This window comes from Martes martes (assembly GCF_963455335.1).
Source record: "Martes martes genome assembly, chromosome: 8".
Lineage (NCBI taxonomy): Eukaryota > Metazoa > Chordata > Mammalia > Carnivora > Mustelidae > Martes > Martes martes.
The window spans coordinates 122,308,550-122,331,885 of NC_137895.1; the positions used below are offsets into that span (position 1 = coordinate 122,308,550).

A 23,336-nucleotide genomic window follows, 5' to 3' on the forward strand; every position below is an offset into this window, starting at 1 on the left:
ACAATAAGAATTATATGAAAAATAATTACAACCCTAAATGAAATTTTGAGCAGGAATGACATTATAGAAGTGTGAATTATTGCTAGGGAGAACAAATTTGAAAATCTTAGGACAGAGAGAAAAATGTTCAAAGATATGAAAGACTGAGAGGAAATAATAGATATGACAGAGGATGAAAATTAGTACTGTGCATAATTGGTTATGATAAGTAAGACAATAGGGCATATGTAAAACAAATAATAGCCAATATATAGGATATATGGTTTTCATAAAATTAAAAGTATTTAAGCTACTTAAAATTAATTTACACTAATTAAGAACTAAGTTTCCTCATAACTTACAGGAGTAAGTTTTACCAAAGGAATATTGATAGTGATATATAAATGTAGGCATTGATGTAAGTGAATAAAACATGGACAGCAATTTATGATATAGTGAAAGATTAATTCAAAATTTCTGAATCAAAATTATTTAATGTTAAAAGATGAAATATAAAATGAAGATGTAATTTTGAAGCTTTCTGCCTCAAATAGGATAACTAAATTTATAAAACTAAACTATTTGCTGTATAACAAGAAAAATCTGAAGATCCAGAAGTTGAACCATATTTCAAAATACCTCTATTTTTCTGATTAGATTAAAAACATACACATTAAGTAGTTAATTCATTACAGTTAACCCTTGAAAAACATGAGTCAGAGATGGTGACTCTCTCACACACACACACACATTTTAATATCCCCATATAACTTTTACTCCCCCTAAAATGAACCTGTAGCCTACAATTGACTGGAAGCCTTACCAATAACATAAAAAGTCTATTAACACATATTTTGTATGTTAAAGTTAGGCAGAGGAAAGGAAATGTTATGAAGAAAATCGTAAAAGAAAGTACTTTTATAGGGAGAAAAAAATCCATGTATAAGTGGACCTACACAGTTCAAACTTGTGTTGTTCAAGGGTCACTTGTAAGTTAAAAAGGCATAGAGTACTTTGAACATAAAAAATGAAAGTATTTCTTTTAACCATACTTATTACATTTACAAATTTGTCACGATTTAGGAGACAATTTAATACATTTATAATAGAAATTATATAGGTCATATTATTCACTGGAAATATGGTAAAACCAAATATTAATTTTAAAGTTTAAGCTAAAATGCCAGGGCAATTAGATACATATTTTTTTACTCTTTTAAATAATTACTGAATAAAAGGGAAACAAAAATGCACTTAATATACTAAAGTTAAAACATTTGTAAAAGATGTTTAAAAATAAATTGAAAAGCTTAAATATCATAACATAAAATATGCATGCATATTTGCATACATTATTGAAGCAAAATAATAAAGGAATCAGAAAGGCAAGATACTAGAATGTAAAATAATACTAGGAAGAACTTATGCTTCCACCTATCAAAAAAAAGCTGTTACTGGTCTTGTTCATTTGTCAAAAGCAGCTACAGAATGGGACATAATATATAAGACAAATGTTTTCAGTCATTACACAAATTTGTAGCTTAGGACTGTGATTCTTTAGAGATGGAAATATAAAAGATGAGCTTCATAATTGCCTCAAGATTGTCACAGATTTCTGTGTGAGGAAATTTTTGTATCACAGAGCAGAGGTAGAGTTAAAAAAATAATATCAGTGTCACTAAATTGAGAGAAAGATTAGAATTCTTGACTGCTGAAGTGACTGAGAAAAGGAACTGGTCCCTGTGGTTGCCCTAGAAGATTTTGTGGGGATTAACCACAGTTCTGCAGCTAAGAGTTAGACTCTCTGGGCCCATGGTACAACCCTCTAAGGAGAGATGATATGCTGCAGAGCTGAGGACTGAATGTTTATTCCAGAGGTAAGCAATTTGGAGACATATGAAAGTTCTAGTACAACCAGTGTTGAAAGGTGGTGCTAAACACTTCAGGCATTCAAATGAGATCACAATAAATAACCAAGTTATGAATAAGAAGCATAATCTTAAGGTTAAGTGGAAAATTTTAATATACCTAACCAAAAAAATAGTAAAATTTAGCTTGATTAGATGAAGAAGATCTGTCAGGAATTAACTGTAAAAAATGTAACACATTTTTAAGGAACATGGCATAATTCTAATTTGCTACAAGGCATAATCTATAATCCTACCACATAAGTAAAAAGGAAAAAAATACACATATTAAGAAACAGGAAAATTGATATTCATTTGAGAGAACAAAAACAAAATATCAGTAGAAATTGAGCCTGGGGCTCCTGGGTGGCTCAGTCAGTTGAGTGTCTGACTCTTGATTTTTGGCTCAGTTGATCTCACCATTGTGGGATCGAGCTCCTCTGCTCCTCTTCGCATATGTTTTTTTTTTTTCTCTCTCTCTCTCTCTAAAAGAAATAAATAAAATCTTTTAAAAAATAACTAGAGCACAAAATGTTTAAAAAAAAAAACCAAAACAACTTGGATTTAGTAAACAGGAGATTTAAAGCAGGTGTTACAAATGTGTTTGAGGATCTAAATAAGAACATAGCCATAATGAATAAACAAGTATTGAGGATCTCAGCAGAGACAAGAAAATGAAGAATGAGGAGAAGAAAAAGAAGATGGGGAAGAATAAAGAGGAGGAAGGAAAGTGAAAAGAGGAGGAAAGAGAAAAAGAAGCTTAATAGAAGAAAGAACCAAAGGGAACTTCTAGAATTGAAAGGTACATTATCTGAAATAAATTCACTGGATGGACTTAAAGGGATGTTAGAGACAATTGAAGAATGATCATTGAACTTGAAGACAGATCCACTAATTAGAAGTTATCTAAGAAGAGAAAAACAACAACAAAAAAAGAACCTGATCAATCAATGCCTTAGGGTTGCCTAGGACCCCATCAAATACTCTTACATACATGTTAATAAAGAAACACCAGGAAATGGGGAAAATGAGGCAGAAAAATATTTGAACAAATAATTATCAAAACCTTTTCCAGATCTATGGAAAATATCAACTTAAGATGATTAGGATGATTAAGACGAAGTAAATGAAAATCACTTCAAAATAAAAAAGAAAATCTTGGACAACACCAGAAAAAAGTTCATCAAAAATAGAATAATCATAGGCTTGTTAGCTTCTCATCAACAAAACAAACAAAACTCAAAAATAGGCCTAAAGATATTGGATATGTCTTTATATCTTTATATTTATATTTATATATTTATATATAAAAATATGTATATTTTTTTATATATTATATCTTTATATCTTTATATATTTAAACTGCTAAAATGAGAGAGGAAGGGAGGACCTATCAACATAGAATTTTCTATCTAGGGAAAATACCTTTCAAAAATTAAGGCAAAGTAAAGACATTTTTAGATAAATGAAAAGCAAAGGTATCAGTATACATCAGCATGCACTGTAAAAGATGTTAAAGGACATGTTTCAAGTCGAAAGTAAATGATGCCAGATTAAAATTTGAGTCATTAGGAGTGAGTGAAGGTAATAATAAAAATGTGGGTAAATATACAAGACCACATTTTCTCTTCTACTACTTTCTTTCAGAGATAAATGACTTTTCTAAAGAAAAGATACATTTTTGCAGCTTTTATATCCTAGGTAGATCAACATGACAAAAGTAGCACAAGGAACAGGAGGTGAGTGCAATTAAACTGTACCAAGGTTCTTAAAATTTTGCATGAAGAACAGTATCAACTCTAGATAGTGATAGTGAGGTATGCACATGAAATCACTAGACCAACACTAAAATGTAAAGGGATACATTAAAAACCCAACAGAAGAATTAAAATGGAATACTAAAAGTATTCAAAAGCACACAGGAGGAAAAAATAATAAATAACAAATGGGAAGAATAATTTTAAAAAGTAGAAAAAAATGATAAAATGAAAGATCTAAATCTTTTTTTTTTTTTTAAGATTTTTTATTTATTCGTTTGTCAGAGAGAGAGAGAACACGGGCAGGCAGAATGGCAGGCAGAGAGAGAAACAGGCTCCCTGCTGAGCGAAGAGCCTGATGTCGGACTTGATCCCAGGACTCTGGGATCATGACCTGAGCCGTAGGCAGCCGCTTAACCAACTGAATCACCCAGTGGTCCTGAAAGATCTAAATCTTGTCAAAACATTTAATTAAATCAAATGTAACTAACCTAAACATATCAATTAAAATGCAAAAAATTCTGATTGGTTAGAAAAGCATGATAGAATAATTTGGTTAATATTTTTCCAGCCTTTGACTTCCATCCTATCTCTGACTTTATATTTAAACTTGTTCTGTTAAAGACAGCAAATACATATATAGTACATAAATTAATATAAAAGTAGACTTCTGAAAAAATTACCAATGATAAAAGGAAAATTGTAATAAAGTAGTCAGTTATTGGATGCCTGGGTGGTTCAGTTGTTAAGCATCTGCCTTCAGCTCAGGTCAGGATCCTAGGATCCTGGGATGAAGGCCCACATGGGGCTCCCTGCTCGGCAGGAAGCTTTTCTCTCTCCCACTTCCCTTGCTTGTGTTCCCTCTCTCTCTGTGTTTCTCTCTGTCAAATAAGTAAATAAAATCTTAAAAAAAAAAGAAAAAGTCAGTTATCAAGTAGTTATGTCAGAAATGTGCATTGTAATAGAGCTTCAAAATACGTGAGATAAAAACCAGACAGAATTATATAAAAATAGAAGTATTCACAATTATTGTGAGATTTGATCCCTTCTCTGTCATTAATTCTTACAACTAGATAAAATGTTCAGTGTGTTAGCAAGAATACCACACATACAGGGGCGCCTGGGTGCTCAGTTGGTTAAGCATCTGACTTTAGCAAAGGTCATGATTTCAGGGTCTTGGGATCAAGCCCATTTTGGGGCTCCCTACTCAGCAGGGAGTCTGCTAGAAATTCTTTGTCCCTCTGCCCCTCCCCCATGCATGCTTTTTCTCTCTCTCTGAAAACAAATAATAAATCTTAAAAAAAGAAAAATACCATAGATGTAATCATGGGTCTTCTCAGTGAATCATATCAGGAGGCATGTGTTGATTTGTGCTCATATTCCTGATGTTTACTTTAAACAATTTGAACATCTCTCTTCTATAAAGTAATTCTTTTAAAAATAATTATTAATGGGCACCTGGGTGGCTCAGTGGGCTAAGCCGCTGCCTTCGGCTCAGGTCATGATCTCAGGGTCTTGAGATCGAGTCCCGCATCGGGCTCTCTGCTCAGCAGGGAGCCTGCTTCCCTCTCTCTCTCTCTACCTGCCTCTCTGTCTACTGTGATCTCTCTCTGTCAAATAAATAAATAAAATCTTTAGGAAAAAAAAAATAATTATTAATTCATAGGCAAATACCAGTGAGTATGGAAATATACTGCCCTTGCCAAACATTCAGCTAGTTTTAGCTCCTATTGATGATTGATGTCCTTCCTCCTTCCCTTCTTGATTTCCTTCCTTCCTTCCACTGTAGTAAGAATATTTGACGTGAGATCTACCCTCAACAAATTTTTAAGTGGATGAAATACAGTATTAACTCTAGGCACTATGTTATATAGTAGATCTCTACAAATTTTTCATTTTGCATACCTGAAACTTTATACCCATTGTGAACAGCAACTCCTCATTTGCTCCTCTCTGCAGCTTCTGGCAATCACCATACTACTTTCTGTTTCTTTGAGTTTGGCTATTTTAGATACCTCATATAAGTTGAATCATGCAATATTTTTTCTTTCTGTGACGGACTTATTTCAGATAGTGTATTTCAAATTCAACCATGTTGTCAAATATGGCAGGACTTCCTTTTTATGGCTGAATAATATCCCATTTTATGTAAACACTACCTTTTCTTTATCTATTCTCCCATCAGTGTATGTTTAGGTTGTTTCCTTATCATGGCTATTGTGAATAATACCACAGTGCATATCAGAGTGCAGCTATCTCTTCATGTTCTTGACTTCAGTTTTTTTGGATATACCCAAAATTGGCATTGCTGGGTCCTACAGCCCACTGATGATTTTCTTATGTCTTCACTCCACACAAATTGGTTTTCTACTATAAAGAAGAGCTTTGCCTTTGCTCTATTCATTTCTTTACTTGTTATTTATTTATATTATGGTCTTATAGATTAAAATTTCATCCAAAGGGTTATAATCATCATAATTTATTCTGATTATCAAATTATTCCAGATTATGCTAATAGGAACTCCTGTAAACCGTCTTCTATGAACTTTTCAAAGCTGTTCATCATTCTTTGATCACTTCCTTTCATCTTGTACAGCAAAATATCCCACACTCATCTTATATTTTTCTTGCCCAGACTTGATATCAGCTCTAAAGAGCCCTGATTCTTTTTAGTGGAGAGTGTCATTTTAAAAATCAAGATTATTTTTTTTAATGAGTCATTGCTTCTTGGCCTTCTCAGTGGACAGAGCTAGTAAATATATGTATATGTATATATGTGTTTGTGTATTTCCATGGCTATTGTCTGTCTATTTACCTGCCTGTCTACCTATCTACCTATTTACCTACCTATCAGTCTACCTATCCACCTCTCCATCTACTTATCCATTCATCCATCCATCCACCATGGATAACACCAATTTTAATCCAATACCACATTTTCATATTTGTCACCTTTATCTACAGCAGCAACAGCCTAGTACCAAGTTAAATCAATTTTTATATTTAATTGCTCAAATCTAGAATATGCAGAAGGCATTCTAATTTCAGAAATGCCAACATACATCACTGTTAGAAGCAAGCAAAATAATTAGAATTTGATACTTGTTCTTAGTTTTTTAAGATGAAATATGTAGTGCATACATCACAATTTGATGTTTTGACTAGTGCATGCACATATATCACAAATATAGTACATTTATATCATCCAAAAAAGTTCTTTCACACTTCTTTCCGTTACGTGTCTGCATATTTACTATATGCACAGACATTTTTACAAAGAGACTCTCTGGGATTTCAGATAGGATCATATTGAATCTATAAAAGAAACTGGAAGAAAACTGAATGTTAATGACCCTGACTTTTCCAGTGATGACATCCTATTTAAGCAAGTCCAGTATAGACATGTCTTTTTAATATATATTCCCAAATACTTTATTCTTTTCATAATTGTGAATAAAATTACTTTCTAATTTCAACTTGTAACTTTTTGCTGATAACTTGTAGAAATACAATTGAGTTTTATATGTTTTCCTTGTATCCTGTAACCTTACCAAATTTTGTTAAGAGTTCTAGTAGTTACATATAGATTTCTTGGAATTTTTTTGTGTCGATAACTGATTAATTTATGTGTTTTTATATACTTTCTCTTCAATTCCATTTTACATTTTTTCCTATTGCACAGACTAGAACTTTCTGGACAGTTGTTGAATAAAAGAGGTGCTTTTGGACTACCTTATCCTGTTTCCAGTCTTAGGGTGAAATTTTGCAATATTTAACATTTAAGTCTGAAACTTGCTATATGTTCTCCACAGGTTCCTTTTTTCAGTTTAAATTAGTTCCCTTTTATTGCTAGTTCACATCAAGTTTTATCATAAAGAAGTGTTGAATATTATCAGTGCCTTTCCTGCATCTAGATGAGAACATATGATTTTTTTTCCTTTTGTATTAAAATGATGAATTACCTTATTTGATTTTTGAACATTAAGTCAAACACATTCCTTGATAAAATGTATTGTTAAAGATTTTTGCACCTATGTTTATGGGGGATATTGGTCTCTAAATTTCTTGTAGTTGCTTGTCTGCCTTTGGTATTGGCATTATACTGGCTTCATAAGGAGAGCTGGGAAGAGTTGTCTTTTCCTTATGTTCTGAGAGAGTTTGTGTAAGTTAATACAGATTCACCCTTAAAAGTTCAATTGATTTGACCCATGAAGCCATCTGAGTTTAAAGTTGGGTATGTGGGAAATGTTTTATTATGAATTCAGTTTTTGTAATGGATAGAATCTCATTCAGATTTGTTTCGGTTTTAAGGATTTTTTTTTTAAAGGTATTCTCTCATTTTTTTCAAGTTGTTGATTTTTTTAGGATAAATTTATTATCCAAAACAGTTATTCCCTTATTTTATTTAAATGTCAGAAGGCTTCTGGTGCTATGCTATCCTTACAACTTTTCTATAAGTTTGAAATTACTTAAAAATAAAAAATTTATAAGAAATGAAGTAGTATTAAGAAACTCAGGAGAAAGAAGTAATGGTTTGGAAAACAAGCAATTCAAATGATAAATTCAAAAGTATGCTATTTTTTAAAGTAGACAAAATACCAATTTTTAATTTTAAAAAATGAGAAAAACACATTTGAATAAATGTAGCCTTGTTAAAGGAGAATTAATAACCATATAGAAACCAGTAACTTTGTGATCGCTTGAAAATATCAATGAAATAGTTAACTCTCTATGAGAAAAATGCCAAAATTAACTAATGAAGTAGAGAACCTGAATAGACCATTAACTATCAAATAAAGTTATCAACAAATGTCCTCGATTTTATCTCTTGAGATAGGTACTACAGGGTTCTTTCACATTTTAATGAACTGATAATGACCAAAGAAACTATACTAACATATAAAAATGACTGAATTTATTTTATGAAGCTAATATATCACTGACAATGAAGCCTCCAAAAAATTGGAAAAGTAAGAAAACTGTAGTTCAAACTCCTTGTGAGTATAAATGTAGAACTGAAAATGGTAGCAAGCCAAACTCAGCAATAGAACCATTATACATTTTGAGGTCAGGATCTTACACTGTTTAAAAGAAATAACACACTGTCCATGTAACCAAATAAACTACCGAAAAAAATCATAACAAACTGATAGGTGCTTTCTGTAATATATAGAATGATAGAACTTTAACATCTTACAGATGATTGAATAAATTGAAGGAAACAAGGAAATATTTTCATTAAAATCAAGATTATATTAAGAGTGTTTACTATTATTATTTAACACTCTTGTTCTGGTTCTAGGCAGTATGTAAGGCGTGAAATGAAATACAGTAACACAAAATTATTATTATTTTCTAACGATGTGATTATATGCCTCAAAACCCGAGAGAGTTATTTTAAAGAATGTAATCATTCCAGTATTTGGTTGTATAGTGTCTTCCCAAAACTCATGTCCACAAAAAACCTGTGAATGTGACCTTAGCTGAAGCAGGGTCTTTGCAGATGTACTGAGTTAAAATGAGGTCATACTAGATTAAGGTACGCTCTAACCCAATGACTGTTACAATTTTAAGAAGAGCAAAATATGGACATAGACATCCAGAGGGAAGATAGTATGAGAACACACAGAATGTCGTGTGACTGGAGGAATATATCTATAAGCCAATGAATGCTTAGATTGCCAGTATCCATGAGAAGCTATAAAGAGTCAGGGAAGTATTCTCCCCTAGGGCCATCAGGGAGAGCATGGCACTGCAGACACATTGATTTCCTTAGCAGCTTTGAGGGAATAAATCTCTATTGTTTAAAGCTACCCATTTTGTTGTACTTTATTATGGAAGCACTAAGAAACTAAGACAATCTCCAAAGTCACAAAACTGAGAAAGTACCCCATTTATAACTGGAAACTAATTTCTCAAATTATGCTTTTTTTTTCTTGTTTATTTTAATAGAATTTGTAAAACTTGTCCTGTGCATCATCAATGTAATAATCTACACAATTTTCCTAGTTCTACTAAATAAGTAAATAAATAAATTCATAGCTTCCTTAGATAGGTTGGGAATATTCTTTGTTATATAAAAAATAGTTTCCATATTGTGGGATTTCTCAGAGCTAGTGTGTTAATAATATGCTCGTGTATTTTTAAATCCCCTTAACAGAGATATAATTTATAAGATTCATCATATTCCTTTGACTACAGACCTTTATTCCATATGTCCATATGTCCATAGGACATTCATATTTAGATGAACAGTGTAAAAGAATTGATAAACTGCCTCAAGAAGAATCAAGTCAAAGTGGAGGGTTGCCATCTTTTCTTTTTTTTTTTTTTAAAGATTTTATTTATTTGACAGAGATCACAAGTAGGCAGAGAGGCAGACAGACAGAGAGAGAGAGGGAAGCAGGCTCCCCACTGAGCAGAGAGCCTGATGTGGGACTCGATTCCAGGACCCTGAGATCATGACCTGAGCCGAAGGCAGCGGCTTAACCCACTGAGCCACCCAGGCGCCCAAGGGCTGCCATCTTTTCATAGCCGCCTACATGTAAAGAGATCTCTTTGAGAATTTTCTCATAGACACATACAGTTTCTTTTCTTGTAGTATTTATAGATTTATTATTATTATTATTATTATTTATTATTATTTGCAGCTCCCATCCTGGAGCACTGCATACTACATTATAAGGGGGAATAGTGGCACAGGGTTCTGTGTATATCATTCTTCAACTCATAGTTCTGCTACTTACAATGTGATACTTTGCTTAATATTGTACTCTGAACTTCAGCTTTCTCATCAACCAAACTAAAAATAACAAGTTATACTGATATGTTGTGGGACTTACATAAAATAACATAAATAAAGAGAATGTTCTGAACCTGACACACATTATGGTCAATACACAATAGCCCCCCTTCCAGTTAGTTTTTTATCTTTCTAAATGTGCCTTATTTATAGCATATGCTCAATAAATTTATATTAAATGAACAATTTAATAGAACAATGAGATCTTAATTTTAGGAATTTGATGGTTGGGTCTTAAAAGTATTTAGATTATTGCCTTTCAAAATTATGAACTTTTTAAATGAAACTAATATTTCATGCTCATGAAGATAGTGATCGATGGAAAAGTTATAGCGTTTAGAAAGGTAGAAACTGGTTTGATGGATGGTACAGCTGCAGACAAAGGTGATCATTGTCTTCCTGATGGCACACCTGTCTGGTTCTGGCATTAATTGCTCCATGAAATGACAGGAATTGGCATCTGCACAAAAGAGTGTTTGCTGCTTTTCTCACCTGGCACCCAGGGGAAATTGTGAAATATGAAATTATAAGTTGTTCCTTCTCACCACAGTGATCTGAAATCTTAACAACTTATGCCTGCTTATTGTATTTTCCCCACTGATACATTAGAATTAAAATTTCCAAGGAAAAATATCTTTAAAATAATAGTAAATATCAAAAGAAAAACAGAATTTACATGATAGAAATTCATGTAGCATCATTTGTATGATTTTTGAAACAGAACAAATCTGATTTTGCCCAGCAAACATCATTTCTTTTTTTTAAATTTCATTTCTTTTCAATGTTCCAGAATTCATTGTTTATGCAGCACACCCAGTGCTCCATGCAATAAGTGCCCTCCTTAATACCCACCACCAGGTTCACCCAACCCCCCACCCCCTTCCCCTCCAAAATCCTAAGTTTTTTTTCTCAGAGTCCACAGTCTTTCATGGTTTGTCTCCCCCTCCGATTTCCCCCAACTCACTTCTCCTCTCCATCTCCCAACATCATTTCTTTATGCATTTGGCCTTTCTGGATGCTGGTCTATATGGCAAACTAGTCTTCATGGGCTGATAAATTTTCCAACACAAAGTGAACTGATTTAGTTACTTCATTTTATAATTTTTAATTCAGACAACTATTCAGCTTCTAAACGATGCTGAGTTGGGGTTCATTATTATTTTGATGTATTTACCTCTCAGGCCTCTGAAAGGATACTTAGGAGAACTTTACTATTCTAAAGCAAAAGAGACTATTACAGTCTATTGTAAGAAAGAATAAATTACCAGAAAGTTTCAAATGCAATTTTTAAAAATCAAATCAGCAATTGGATAGAAAATGCCATCATGTTCATTTGGTGACAGAATTATGACAGAGAAATTTTCTCTATCCTTGAAAGTAGTAAAAATCAGTGTTAGCTAGACTGTTAAACCATTTTTTAAAAAGCATATTAGTCTTGATGCTTTCTCAAGTTACTTAATTTTTAGTTATTTCAAAAACTGAAAATTAGTTTAGGCCATTCTTCACTATTGGGCAAGTTTTTTTTTTTTTTTTTTTTTTTTTTTTTTTTGTTGGAAGGTGTGATAAAATTAACTTTCATCTTAGTGGTCTTTACACTCCAAAAAGGTATCAAAACAATGGTAAGATCCATGTATTTTCAAATTTTCTACTTTATTTAAAATAACATAATAGTTATTTTTGTGTATTTAAACAATTATATCTGATCTATGCTAACTGTAAGAATGAATCCATAAAGAAAGACATGATTTTGATGCCTAGCAGAATTTGGAGAGTCTTAAAGAGTCTGATGATTACATTCTATTAACAGTAGTATAGAATCTTTGTCCCAGAATTGCTGTGGCTTCAGCTGGGAAATGCACCTATCTTCCTTTGGCCTGTGCACTGAAGAACAGGGCCCTGAGAGCTTTGGTGACAGAATCATTCCTACTCTCATGTACATTAAATTTCCTTAAATATTTGAGAACTTGTTCTAATTAGCTTTCTTGAAGAGACAAATCTATATAAACACTTAACATGCTGCAACTTAGATCCTTCTTAACTATTTTCAGTTTTTGAGCACCACCTCACATAAAATTAGCGTTTTTTAATATTTTCATTTTCACTTTAATATTCAGAGAGAACTTAATAAAGAATATTATCAAAGAATTCTGACCTACACATTTTATTACTTAAGATGAGATTGCTCATTGGCTTTGTGCTGCATCATGCCTTTAAAAATAAAGAACATGAAAAGTATCCTGAACATACAATTTTAGAAAATACAAGCTCTTAGTAACACTATGCTCAGTTTTACAGCATCATCACTTACATCATCAGCTGTAGGATTTACCAGCAGAATTATAGGAAGAGGTTTGTGTAGTTCCTACTGTCCAGTGCTGTATATGATGATTTTGGAGGTCACAGCTCTCTTCTAACAAGTCAAAGGCTGAAGAGACTAAAAAATCAAGAACTCTTATTAAATCCATAAACGAAGGAGGACACAGGACAAATGTCTCCGAGGTTGAAGAGAGGCAAGTGAACCCAGGGAATCACACATTAGTAGATTAGAAACTCGGGGGCAGAATCCACTAACGGACCTGGTACCTGCATAAGAGATCCGAATTGGCTATTGATGACGTGCTGGAATTGCCACATGGACAAGCCCAAGAGTTAAAAACTTCAGGAAACCCACTTATCGAAACACCCTATAATATTGTGAGATTGATATTTATAATCTTTATTTATGATATTGTGCATAAAGATAATATTGCAAGGAGTTTGGCCAGGTTTCCAGTAGATATCAGAGAAAAATCCTCTCCTGCTTCCAACAGCTGGGGGTGGGGGGTCGGTGGAAACCATTTTAAGGTATCACAGAGCACTCTGCTTTTCCTCACAAGGCGTTCCCTCAGACAATGAAAGCCTAAACTGCCAGGGTATTTTCAGAGCCTAACTGGCCTGGTGGAAGGGAAATCTCCATTGCTAACCCTCTCTAGATATCCCGTTCCATGTAAGGAGAGGAGAAAAAAAAATCTGAGAAGTGCTTGTGAGGTTCACAGTCTAGAGGTACATGATCACTAAAACACTGAGACCTAATCATAGAACTATAGAATTCTTCCCCTCTCCCCACATTAAGGCCTATTTATAGCAGTTCCTTTTACCCAGTGTATCATGTCCAGCTATTGAGAAAATATCACATGGTCTGATTTGGAGAGAAGAAGAATTAGAGACATGACAGGCATGTTGGAATTATTAGACCGGGTATTTAAAATAACTATGATCAGTTTGCTAAGGCCTTTAGTGGATAAAACAGCATGCAAGAAAGATGGGCAATGTAAACAGAGATCCTCAGAATCAGAAAGAAATCCTGGAGATCAAAACTGCGACAGAAACGAATAAACTTTGGTGGGCTTATTAGTTGCCTGGACACAGCTGAAGAATGATATCTGAGCTAGAAGACATCACAAAAGAAAATTCCAAAACTGAAAAGCAGAGAGAACAAAGACTGAGAAAAAACAACGGCGTGTGTTCAAGGACTTCACAACAAGATGTGTAACATGTGTAGCGGGAATACCACATGGATAAGAAAGAAGAAAGGAACAGAAGAAACATTTGGAAAAATAATGACTAAGAATTGCCCCCAAATGAATGTTGGACAGAAAACCACAGCATAGAACATGAAGCAGGATAAATGCAAAAACAAAACGAAAATGTAACAAAAAACAACGAACCAAACAAAAACACCCCTACACCTACATATATCATTTCCAAGCTATGGAAAATCAAAGTAAAATCTTTAGAGAAGTTGGAGAGATAAATGCTTTACCTACAGAGGAACAAAGGTAAGAATTATGCTTCTCAGAAATTACACAAATGAGAACTGAGTAGATTGAAACATTTAAGGTGTTTTGGGGGATAAACAACAACAAAAAACTACCAACCTTGAATTCATACCCTGTGAAATTATCCTTCAAAAGTAAAAGACAAATACTTTCTCAACTTTCTCAAATACGAATTGTGAGAATTTTTTTTTTGGGGGGGGAGCCAGAAAACCTACTTTGAAAAAAAAAAGTTTTTAGATCAAGGAAAATGATCTAAATCAGAAACTCAAATCTACAAAAGGGAAAGAGAGCCTTGGAAAATAGATGAAGGTAAAATAAAAACTTTTAAAGTTATCAAGGATAAATAAAGGCATTATATAACAATGAAGGAGTCACTTCCCCAAGGAGGCATGACAATCCCTAATGTGTATGCATCTAATAGAATGTCATACAACATGAAACAAAAACTACTAGAATTGCAAGAATAGACGAATCGACTGTCATAGTCGGAGATTTCTGTACCCATCTATCAGAAATAGACCCATTGGTCTGTGTGTCTGTTTTTTGTGCCAGTACCATGCTGTCTTTGTGAGCACAGCTTTGTAATACAGCTTGAAGTCTGGCATTGGATGGGTGAGCTGGGTGACGAGTATTAAGGAGGGCATGTACTGCATGGAGCACTGGGTGTTATACACCAGCAATGAATCATGGAACACTACAGCAAAAACTAATGTCATACTGTATGGTGACTAACATAACACAATAAAAAAGAAAAGAAATGGATAGACCCAGTAGGCAGAAAGTCAATAAGGTCATAGTTGAACTCAATAATTCTTGCTGTCCTGGAAGTAGAAGAAAACTTTAGCAATATTTGTAATAAAATGTTTTTAGGAACCTGGGAGAGATAGTTGGTATTTCATGCAACCTAACATATTTAATTTCTGCGACTTATTATACTAAATTCCAATTAGTATACTTTTTACCTTTTTCTGTTTCACAATTTTCTCGTCTCAAAATGATGATTATGTTTTAAAAAACAATTTCAGTGATTCATAACTTTTACTTTAGGCAGCATTTCCCAACCCAAACTGTACTGAACAGAATAAGAAGCTTCCTAAATTCCCTACCAGGACCTGGGGAGCAAAGATGAGAAGAAAGAAGAGATAAAATTACATTGACCAAATAGGTGTTTAGAGGAGGAAATGTGTATAATACTTAAATATCTTCTCATTGATATTGGAACTGAAAACCAGATTTGTGGAAAAGCAAACTTGCACAAGCCATGGAAATGGCTATGTGTAGCAAACTAAAATATTATTTTCTTTTGTTTCACCTCCCCCCCCTTTTTTTTTTTTGGTCAAAAAGACTATTGAGAATTTGAATGTTTGGGAAGATTGTTAACGATATCAGAAGGTTCTAAAGCATGTGTCTAAATAGGGTCACAGGTCGCTATAAAACTCAATGTTTCATTATTTCTTTAACCAACGTGGTTAACAAGGGATTTCATAGGCAAAAACATTGGATTATCTAGTTGTTAGCAAAACTTTGCTCCTTTAGCTTTGAGAAGTTTTAACTGTTTCAAGTAGTCAAGACCCGATAAAGACAAAACAGAAACTCTGCTTATAATTTCTTACTAAAGCAGAGCAATAATCCAAGAAAACTATCTTTTTAGTAGAGAGAGAAACCAAGTTTCAATTTTATACCAGTCTACTTTTAAAACCCATTTATTCCTATCCAAGTCAGTCCTGACCCTAGCAAAAATTCTCTGGTGATTCCCCTTCACAAATGTTTTACAAATTTCTTTTTTCTTCTTTTTGTTTCTTTTTCAATACAGATTTTGGTGTAAGCCTCCTGTCTCTAAATAACCCGTTTCATTTTAGGACAAAATTACTTTCTTTTCCCTCAACAAAAACGTATTTTCATTCCTTTTGTCTTTTTATGCACCTTTTTCTTACATAAAGAGTTGCTTCCCTGAGCTATTCTAACATCTTAATTACATTTATCAGAATTTTAATTCTTAGAAACCTTTGTTTCTAAAAACGAAGTAGTAACCAAATGTGAACTGTACTACTCCCACGTCTTCCCAAGCCTCACTAGATAATCAGCTTTTATTTTACCAAACTTATGAGTTCAGTTCATGTTGGGAGTGGTGCAGTTTGCCAGCAAAAATGACCTAAGATCATGGTTGATTTTTGTCTCTGGAAGTTTTCGTGTGTATTTGTTAAAAACAAGTTGGTTAAAATATTAAAAATATTGAAGACAAATTATTAAATGGCTTTCAAAATCTTTGGTAACCTAACACTTTGAAGTTTTGCTAGGTTAAATGATAAATTGGGTTGAATTTATTGGATATTTGAGTCTTCTCTAAGATAAAATGCTGAAGCTTTAATTATTAAACATAGGTTTAAAATATTCTATTTTAATGCTAGTGTCAGGATAATTTTCTCAGGTCCTGTTACAGGATGTGTCAAGATTGCTCTAGTTTTGGACTGCGGATCTTAAAGTCCGCTAATTTTCTCTCTGCCATAATTTGGGAAATGTTTTCCAGGTACCTCCAGTGAGCGCTGTGATTTTGAATTTGACCTCTGTTCTTGGGAGCAGGAGCAAGATGATGACTTTGACTGGCATCTGAAAGCTAGCAGCCTCCCTGCTGTAGGCACAGAGCCAGCTGCTGATCACACCTTAGGAAACTCTTCTGGTCATTATATCTTCATAAAGAGCTTGTTCCCTCAGCAGCCCATGAGGGCTGCCAGAATTTCCAGTCCAGTCATCAGTAGAAGAAGCAAAAATTGCAAGGTAAGAAAAATACCCAGAAATGTTGTGACTGCTGAGAGCGCTAATACAGAAAACGGAATGGCCAGGACCAGACCAATTGTGAGTTTGAATTTCTTCAACCTAGGATATGTATGGCAAGGAGGAAGTACCGTAAGGATGAAAGAGAAAGGTTGTTAGAACTGTGGGAAGAATTTATCCTATTGACAAATTCCATAGTTATTCGAATTGTGGAAAGCACCAGAAGACTTCATGGTTACCATCCGTAAAGTATGGATAGTACTAAGGAAGTAAAATGCAGTTGCTTCCCCTGAAGGAATTTAGTACTTACTGGAATTATGAGAATTTCACCATCAGAAAGAAAATTCGAGTAGTATATATTTAAATATTCCCAAGAACAAATGTTAGAGATAGCTGGATCCACTGTAAAATGGTTGAAGAAGTCTTCATGAAAAAGGAAAGATGAAAATTAGCCCTAAAAAAAGGTAGAAGAACTTCTATAGCCAGGAGGAGAAGAGGGTTTAACTATTATCCTGTGGAACTTTCAGGAAAATGTTAGTACTATTACAAGTATAAATAGGATTGTGTGGCTCTTTGGGACAACCAGCCTCTATGATGACTGTGTATTTTCAGGTCCTTCTATTTTGTTTATTGATTGCTTTTATTTCACAAAGAATGGGAGTCAGCTGAGTTAGGATCTAAACTTAGCTTTACATATAACATAAATTAACCACTCAGAGATGACTTCCCAAGAATCTTGCTTAAAAAGAATAGTATATGAATAAATGTGCCATTTATATTTACAATGGGAAGTGTGATCTCCGTAGGATCAGAACACACATATTCTGACTGGTGAGTTCTCAGGGTCTGAACACTGAAAGGAAAGCAAATTACATTCAAAAAGATGTCAGCTGATCAAAGAATCAGGCCGGAAGACAATAGCATGATCGAAATCTTTGTTGTCTTCAAAGTATAATATTCTTGTGTTGCCGCCTCCACCACAGAGCCTTAACCTTTGGAAGGAGACATTTTAAACCTTTGGCCCAAGGCGCCCCAGATTCCCTGCCCCCATTACAGATGCTCACTCCTCTGTTTTGTATGAGCAGCCTTCACTTCCTACCATTGTCATGGTTTTAATGCATGTTAAGCTTTTAGTTTGTATTGGAAGTTTTTCTGTTTCATCTTAAGTTGATTTCGTCGTTTAACTCTCAGGGGGTAACCACATTTCTATTATCTTGTGAGGCACATTTGATAGAATTTTCTGCAAGGGAGTGACATGATCTGATCAGAGTTTTAGAGAGAGAACTCAGCAGTCTGAAGCAAATATAACAAATTATACAGAATAACATTAAACTTTATCTAATTAGTTTGGCAAAAAAAATGAATTTTAATCAAATATATTTCTCATCTGTTTTCTTGTTTTCCACATTACTTGATAGGTTTCTCCAAAACAAAGCCCAAGCACACCAGATTTTATATGTCAAGTCTCTATCTATAAATCTCTTATGTTCATAGATGTTCTGAAATTTACAAATTTTAGTCTTAGAAAGCTAATTAAAAATTAAACACAAAATGTATAGTATTCCAGCTTGACTTCATGGCTTTTAAACTTAAGCTTCCTCTGAAAATGCTCCAAAGGTTTGTTTTTCACAGTGTAGTAACTCAGGATTTCATCCATCTCTATTTTTCCCTGGTCCTGGAACTGTAGTCCCCACTGTTTTAAACATCTGTGTGAGAATAATGAAATATGCCTAGAAGAAATGTCAAAAAATTAATGATGAATGGTTCATTTTATGAATATTTATGATATAGATTGAATACAAAGAAGTGAGGAAAGGTCATGCTGGGAATGATTGTGTAGCTCATATAAAAAATATGTATATCGGGTAAGCAGAGTGACCTCCTAGATTTCATGAAAATCCTTTCTGTCACTTGACCTTGTGGAATACCTTGAAGCAGAACAAAATCAAATTGAAGATTTTTCTTCCTTTTTAGGGATGGATGGTAGGAGGAATGAGACAGATTGATATGGGAAGGGATGAGACCTTTGAGTAACTGAAATTTTCAGAGAAAGTGCCTCTCTAGTAGAATCTTATACTTAGCATTCCCTCACTATGCCCTGCAGTTAGACTATGTTGTTGTCAAGTATTTTCTTAACATGTATAAACACATACATGTTTATATGTTTGCATGTTAACCACATGGGATCATTCAAAAAATGACCTCAAGAAGACAGGGAAATATTTATTGCAACTTGAGAGGTAAGCCTCAGAATTGTTGCACAAATAAGACAAAACAAGGCAGACAACTAGAAAGGCCATGTCTGTGACCGCAGGGAATCCAGACAGACATGGATGACGCGCATTGGACCATTTTCTCTTGTGTCTCTTGATGCTGGTCAAGAGGTTGGCCATAGGCCCTTTATGTTTCTTCCTCTCATGAGTCATATAACCCAGATTTCATGGGTCTTCTCCCAGAACAAGTTATAACGGTCACAGAGCTTGTGTTGGAAAGCTTTGTCAATAGAAGAAACAATTTTGGATCACAGAAGAATGCCTGAAGGTTTCATCGGCTAGGAAATTTGAGTAGTGTCACTTCACATGGCTTACTTATTCTATTCTAAGTTGATGCTTTTTGAAGTATGCACTGCATATTTTGTTTAATCAGATTCTTTTCCCCTTAAGCACATTCATTCCTTTCTTTCTCTAAAGTGTAATACACATGACTGCTGGTGTTTCAAAAATACCTTTATTCTGTGTGGGGATCACTCACCTTTACTGTGTTCCCTCATTCATACACATGATAAGACAAAAGCTTAAAAGTGCTCTGAGTTCGTATTTTTCTAACCTACACAGTTCTTTCTCCTAGAATTTCCCCTAACTTTCCCCTTCTGTGTAACAATTACTAAGAATCTGATGAGCTGTTAATCTTTGAAACTACTTATATTGATTTTTCTTGTGGGGGGAGAAATACCCAAGGCTGCTTTCTTAGATCACATCTCTAGCATTTCAGCTAAATTTGGATAACTGCTGTTCTGTTGCTGGTAGTTGGTGGTAGATAGCGGAGCCCTGAAAATCGTGTAGATCTAAAAACATGTTTCAAGTGCAAGAGTATGGTAGAATAAGCAACAGAGTCCTCCACTGTTTTGAAGAAAATGATTTAAATTTCAAAAGACTGAAAATGGTCTTCTTTAGTTCCTACTATTGTTTAATCATGAAGAGTCTTTAGATAATGGATCACTTTTTAACGATATTTTATTCCTTTGCCAGTGGACTTTAGGAGTTTATTGGGAAATTCTCCATTTAGAAGTTAAAGAATGAAAATAGACTCTGCTCAGGTTTTCATCGAAACTTCCTTTTGATTCTTACTGCTCTGTCTTCCATGTATTGTAACTTATAATTTAAGGCTGGCCCGACTCCACTCAGTATCAGAGTACTCACAGAACAAGAGGGCACGCAGATCCAGTTTTCCTTTGGGAGTCTGTTAATAAAAGAGAGGGCAATATGGTACGATTGAAAGTAAAGTGGAGTTAATCGGGCTAGTTATATACAATATTCCTGTTTTTGGTTACAGATCATTTTTCATTATCACATGTATGGAAATGGCATCGGGGCACTCACCTTGATCCAGGTGTCAGTCTCCAACCAAACAAAGGTCCTACTTAACTTCACTGTAGAACAAGGCAATTTCTGGCAGCGGAAGGAACTATCACTGTCTGGCGATGAGGACTTCCAACTTCAGTTCGAAGGAAGAGTTGGTGAAGGACACCATGGTGATATTGCCCTAGATGACATTGTGCTTACAAAGAGCTGTCTGTCACCTCGTCGCTCCATGACAGGAGACCTCCCCGAGCCTCTTCCAACAGGTACATTTTAACAACAACATTTTAAGTTGTGATTGCTTGGTATTTTTATACAGTGGAAAGGTGGAAAGGAAGGAAAGAAATGGAGAAGAAATGATAGAAACCCCTAGTAATTCATTGCTTTCATAAAGAAAAAAGTCTTAAAATCTTTCAAGCCTTGACTCATAATGCTGTCCTCCAGATTTTTTCCAAGCTTCAGTGTGTTTACTAGTTTCTGACTTCTGTTTAGTCAGCTGCTTCTTAGATCAACAAAGTAAGAGAAGACTCCTTTGTTTGCAGTCCGATTCAGAATTCAATCCTTAACAAATATTTTACCCAATGAAATATAAGAACATCAGAAACAGAGTTACTTGATTTTAATTAGGCATGACTGTGGATGGGCCATTTACTTTATTCTTTTTAGACCTGTGGATATTGCGACTTGAACGGTTGCATTTACATATTTAAATAGTTCAGGAGATTGAATATGTTCATATACTCTTTTAAACTCTCCTTTGGTAATTTGTGTAAGGAATTATATCAGCATATTGGTATGTATATGTTCAATATAATGTGTATAGTAACAATGTTGTAGGAAGTGGGAATAGTAAGCACCATTGATCTGTGTGATCTCTCAGTGGTATGCAATGAAAATAAATGCTGTCTATGTTATTAAAATGAAAGGACAGCAGATTTAGTCAATTTATAGGACATATTAATATTTAAACCCTGAGTTTACTGAAGAAACCAAAAGTGCTAGTCCTTTGGTATATAAATTATATCTTTCTTTTATAATTAGTGAACAAGAAAGTGCTTTAAAAAGAACAAATGTTTGCTCTGGCTTTTAGCATGGTAGATGGAATAAGGAACATTGCATTTAGTATTTTCATTTGGTTAAGAGGAAGTTTCTAGATAGATGTTTCCCAGTTGACTGCTAGTTGAACGGAGTTTTTCCCTCACATGCTTCTAGCACTATGTGGAATAGTATAGAGAAAAACAAATGAACATTTGAAGGCTGTTTAGGTATAAGTGTCCTCACGAAATTGTAATGCAGGAGCATTTCAAATACATCAGACTTCATCTACTTCCTTGAGAAAAGCTTTGCTTTCCATTCTGTGTTGACTGTTTGGATGGTGGCTATACTAGCTTGTGTATAGGTCTAGCCTTTGAAAAAATAATCTAATAGCATCTACATAGTGAGGGAGCAAGGTTTATGTTCAACCACTTAAACTTTAATGAACAGCTATAAAGCGGAGTGCATGAAGAACAAATCAGTCTTGTTGGGAATGTCAGATTCTTAAATTGTGAAATCTCAGATAAAAGTTAGTTAAAAGCCATTTCCAAAAGGAAAATTTTAAAGTATCTACAAAGTGGTATAAAATATATATTATCAAATGGACACATATTAATAATGGTAGAGTTCTTTGTATATCCTTATGATACTTGAAGTATCATATTAAAGTTTTTTCTTTTATTTATTTATTTATTTTTTATAATTTTTTAATTTTTTATAAACATATAATGTATTATTAGCCCCAGGGGTACATGTCTGTGAATCTCCAGGTTTACACACTTCACAGTGATGCGGGAGCAGGAGGCTGGCTGAGGACAAAGCAAAAGCTGGCACTTTGCACCCCCTCTCCATCCGCTCCCCTCGGTGATGTATGTGACATTCCTCAGGTACCCCTGACTGCCAAAACAAATAGTTAACTTGCTGAGATCACAATCCCGCAAGACAGGAGTCTCCCTTGGTTTAACAAAGAAGATACATTATCAATAGCACAATTTCCAGAGGCAAATGACTCAGTTCCTCAAGCCTTAATGTCACCCTCCCCTCCATAAACAAAACTGAAGGAGGCTGGGGTAGAAGGAAATGTAAGTGAAGTGAAGTTTCTTCTATACCTAAATCTCACTAACAAAGATGCTTGATAGCAGGATTGTGACATTCCACCAGGAATCTCCCAACTATCTTGATGTTAATGGCTTGCCAAAAGACAGCATTGATCAAGCCCCAGGTATCCCTGCCTTCCCCAACCTTGTAGACCTCTTTAGCATATGAAAGCTCCATTGAAACCTCCCTTTCCCTCACCTTCCCCCAACCGCAGGGTACATAACCTGCCATCCCTCACAATCCGGGGCAGCAGCTCTTCCTGCCCACAGGTCCTGTCCCCGTGCTTTAATAAACCACCATTTTGCACCAAAGATGTCTCAAGAATTCTTTCTTGGACATCGGCTCTGGACCTCAGCCCACCGAACCTCACCTAGGTTCTAGAACTTCATCAACAGCACTCACCATAGCACATACCCTCCCCACCGCCCTCTCCCTACCCCCCTAGCCCCAGCAACCCTCAGTTTGTTTTGTGAGATTAAGAGTCTCTTATGGTTTGTCTCCCTCCCAATCCCATCTTGTTTCACTTATTCTTTTCCTGTCCCCCAAGCCCCCCATGTTGCATCTCCACTTCCTCATATCAGGGAGATCAT

The 23,336-nt window shown here is 34.5% G+C and overlaps 1 protein-coding gene across 1 annotated transcript in view; it reads left to right on the plus strand.

Moving 5' to 3' along the window:
- The window catches only part of MALRD1 (MAM and LDL receptor class A domain containing 1), a gene marked incomplete at its 5' end in the record, with an annotated part of 744,051 nt that overhangs the window by 311,321 nt on the left and 409,394 nt on the right, over positions 1–23,336 (plus strand). The window contains 2 exons of the mRNA XM_080810106.1: positions 16,791–17,038; positions 20,588–20,879. Of these exons, the coding sequence (XP_080666232.1) occupies positions 16,791–17,038; positions 20,588–20,879 (540 nt within the window). The remainder of the gene's footprint in view (positions 1–16,790; positions 17,039–20,587; positions 20,880–23,336) is intronic.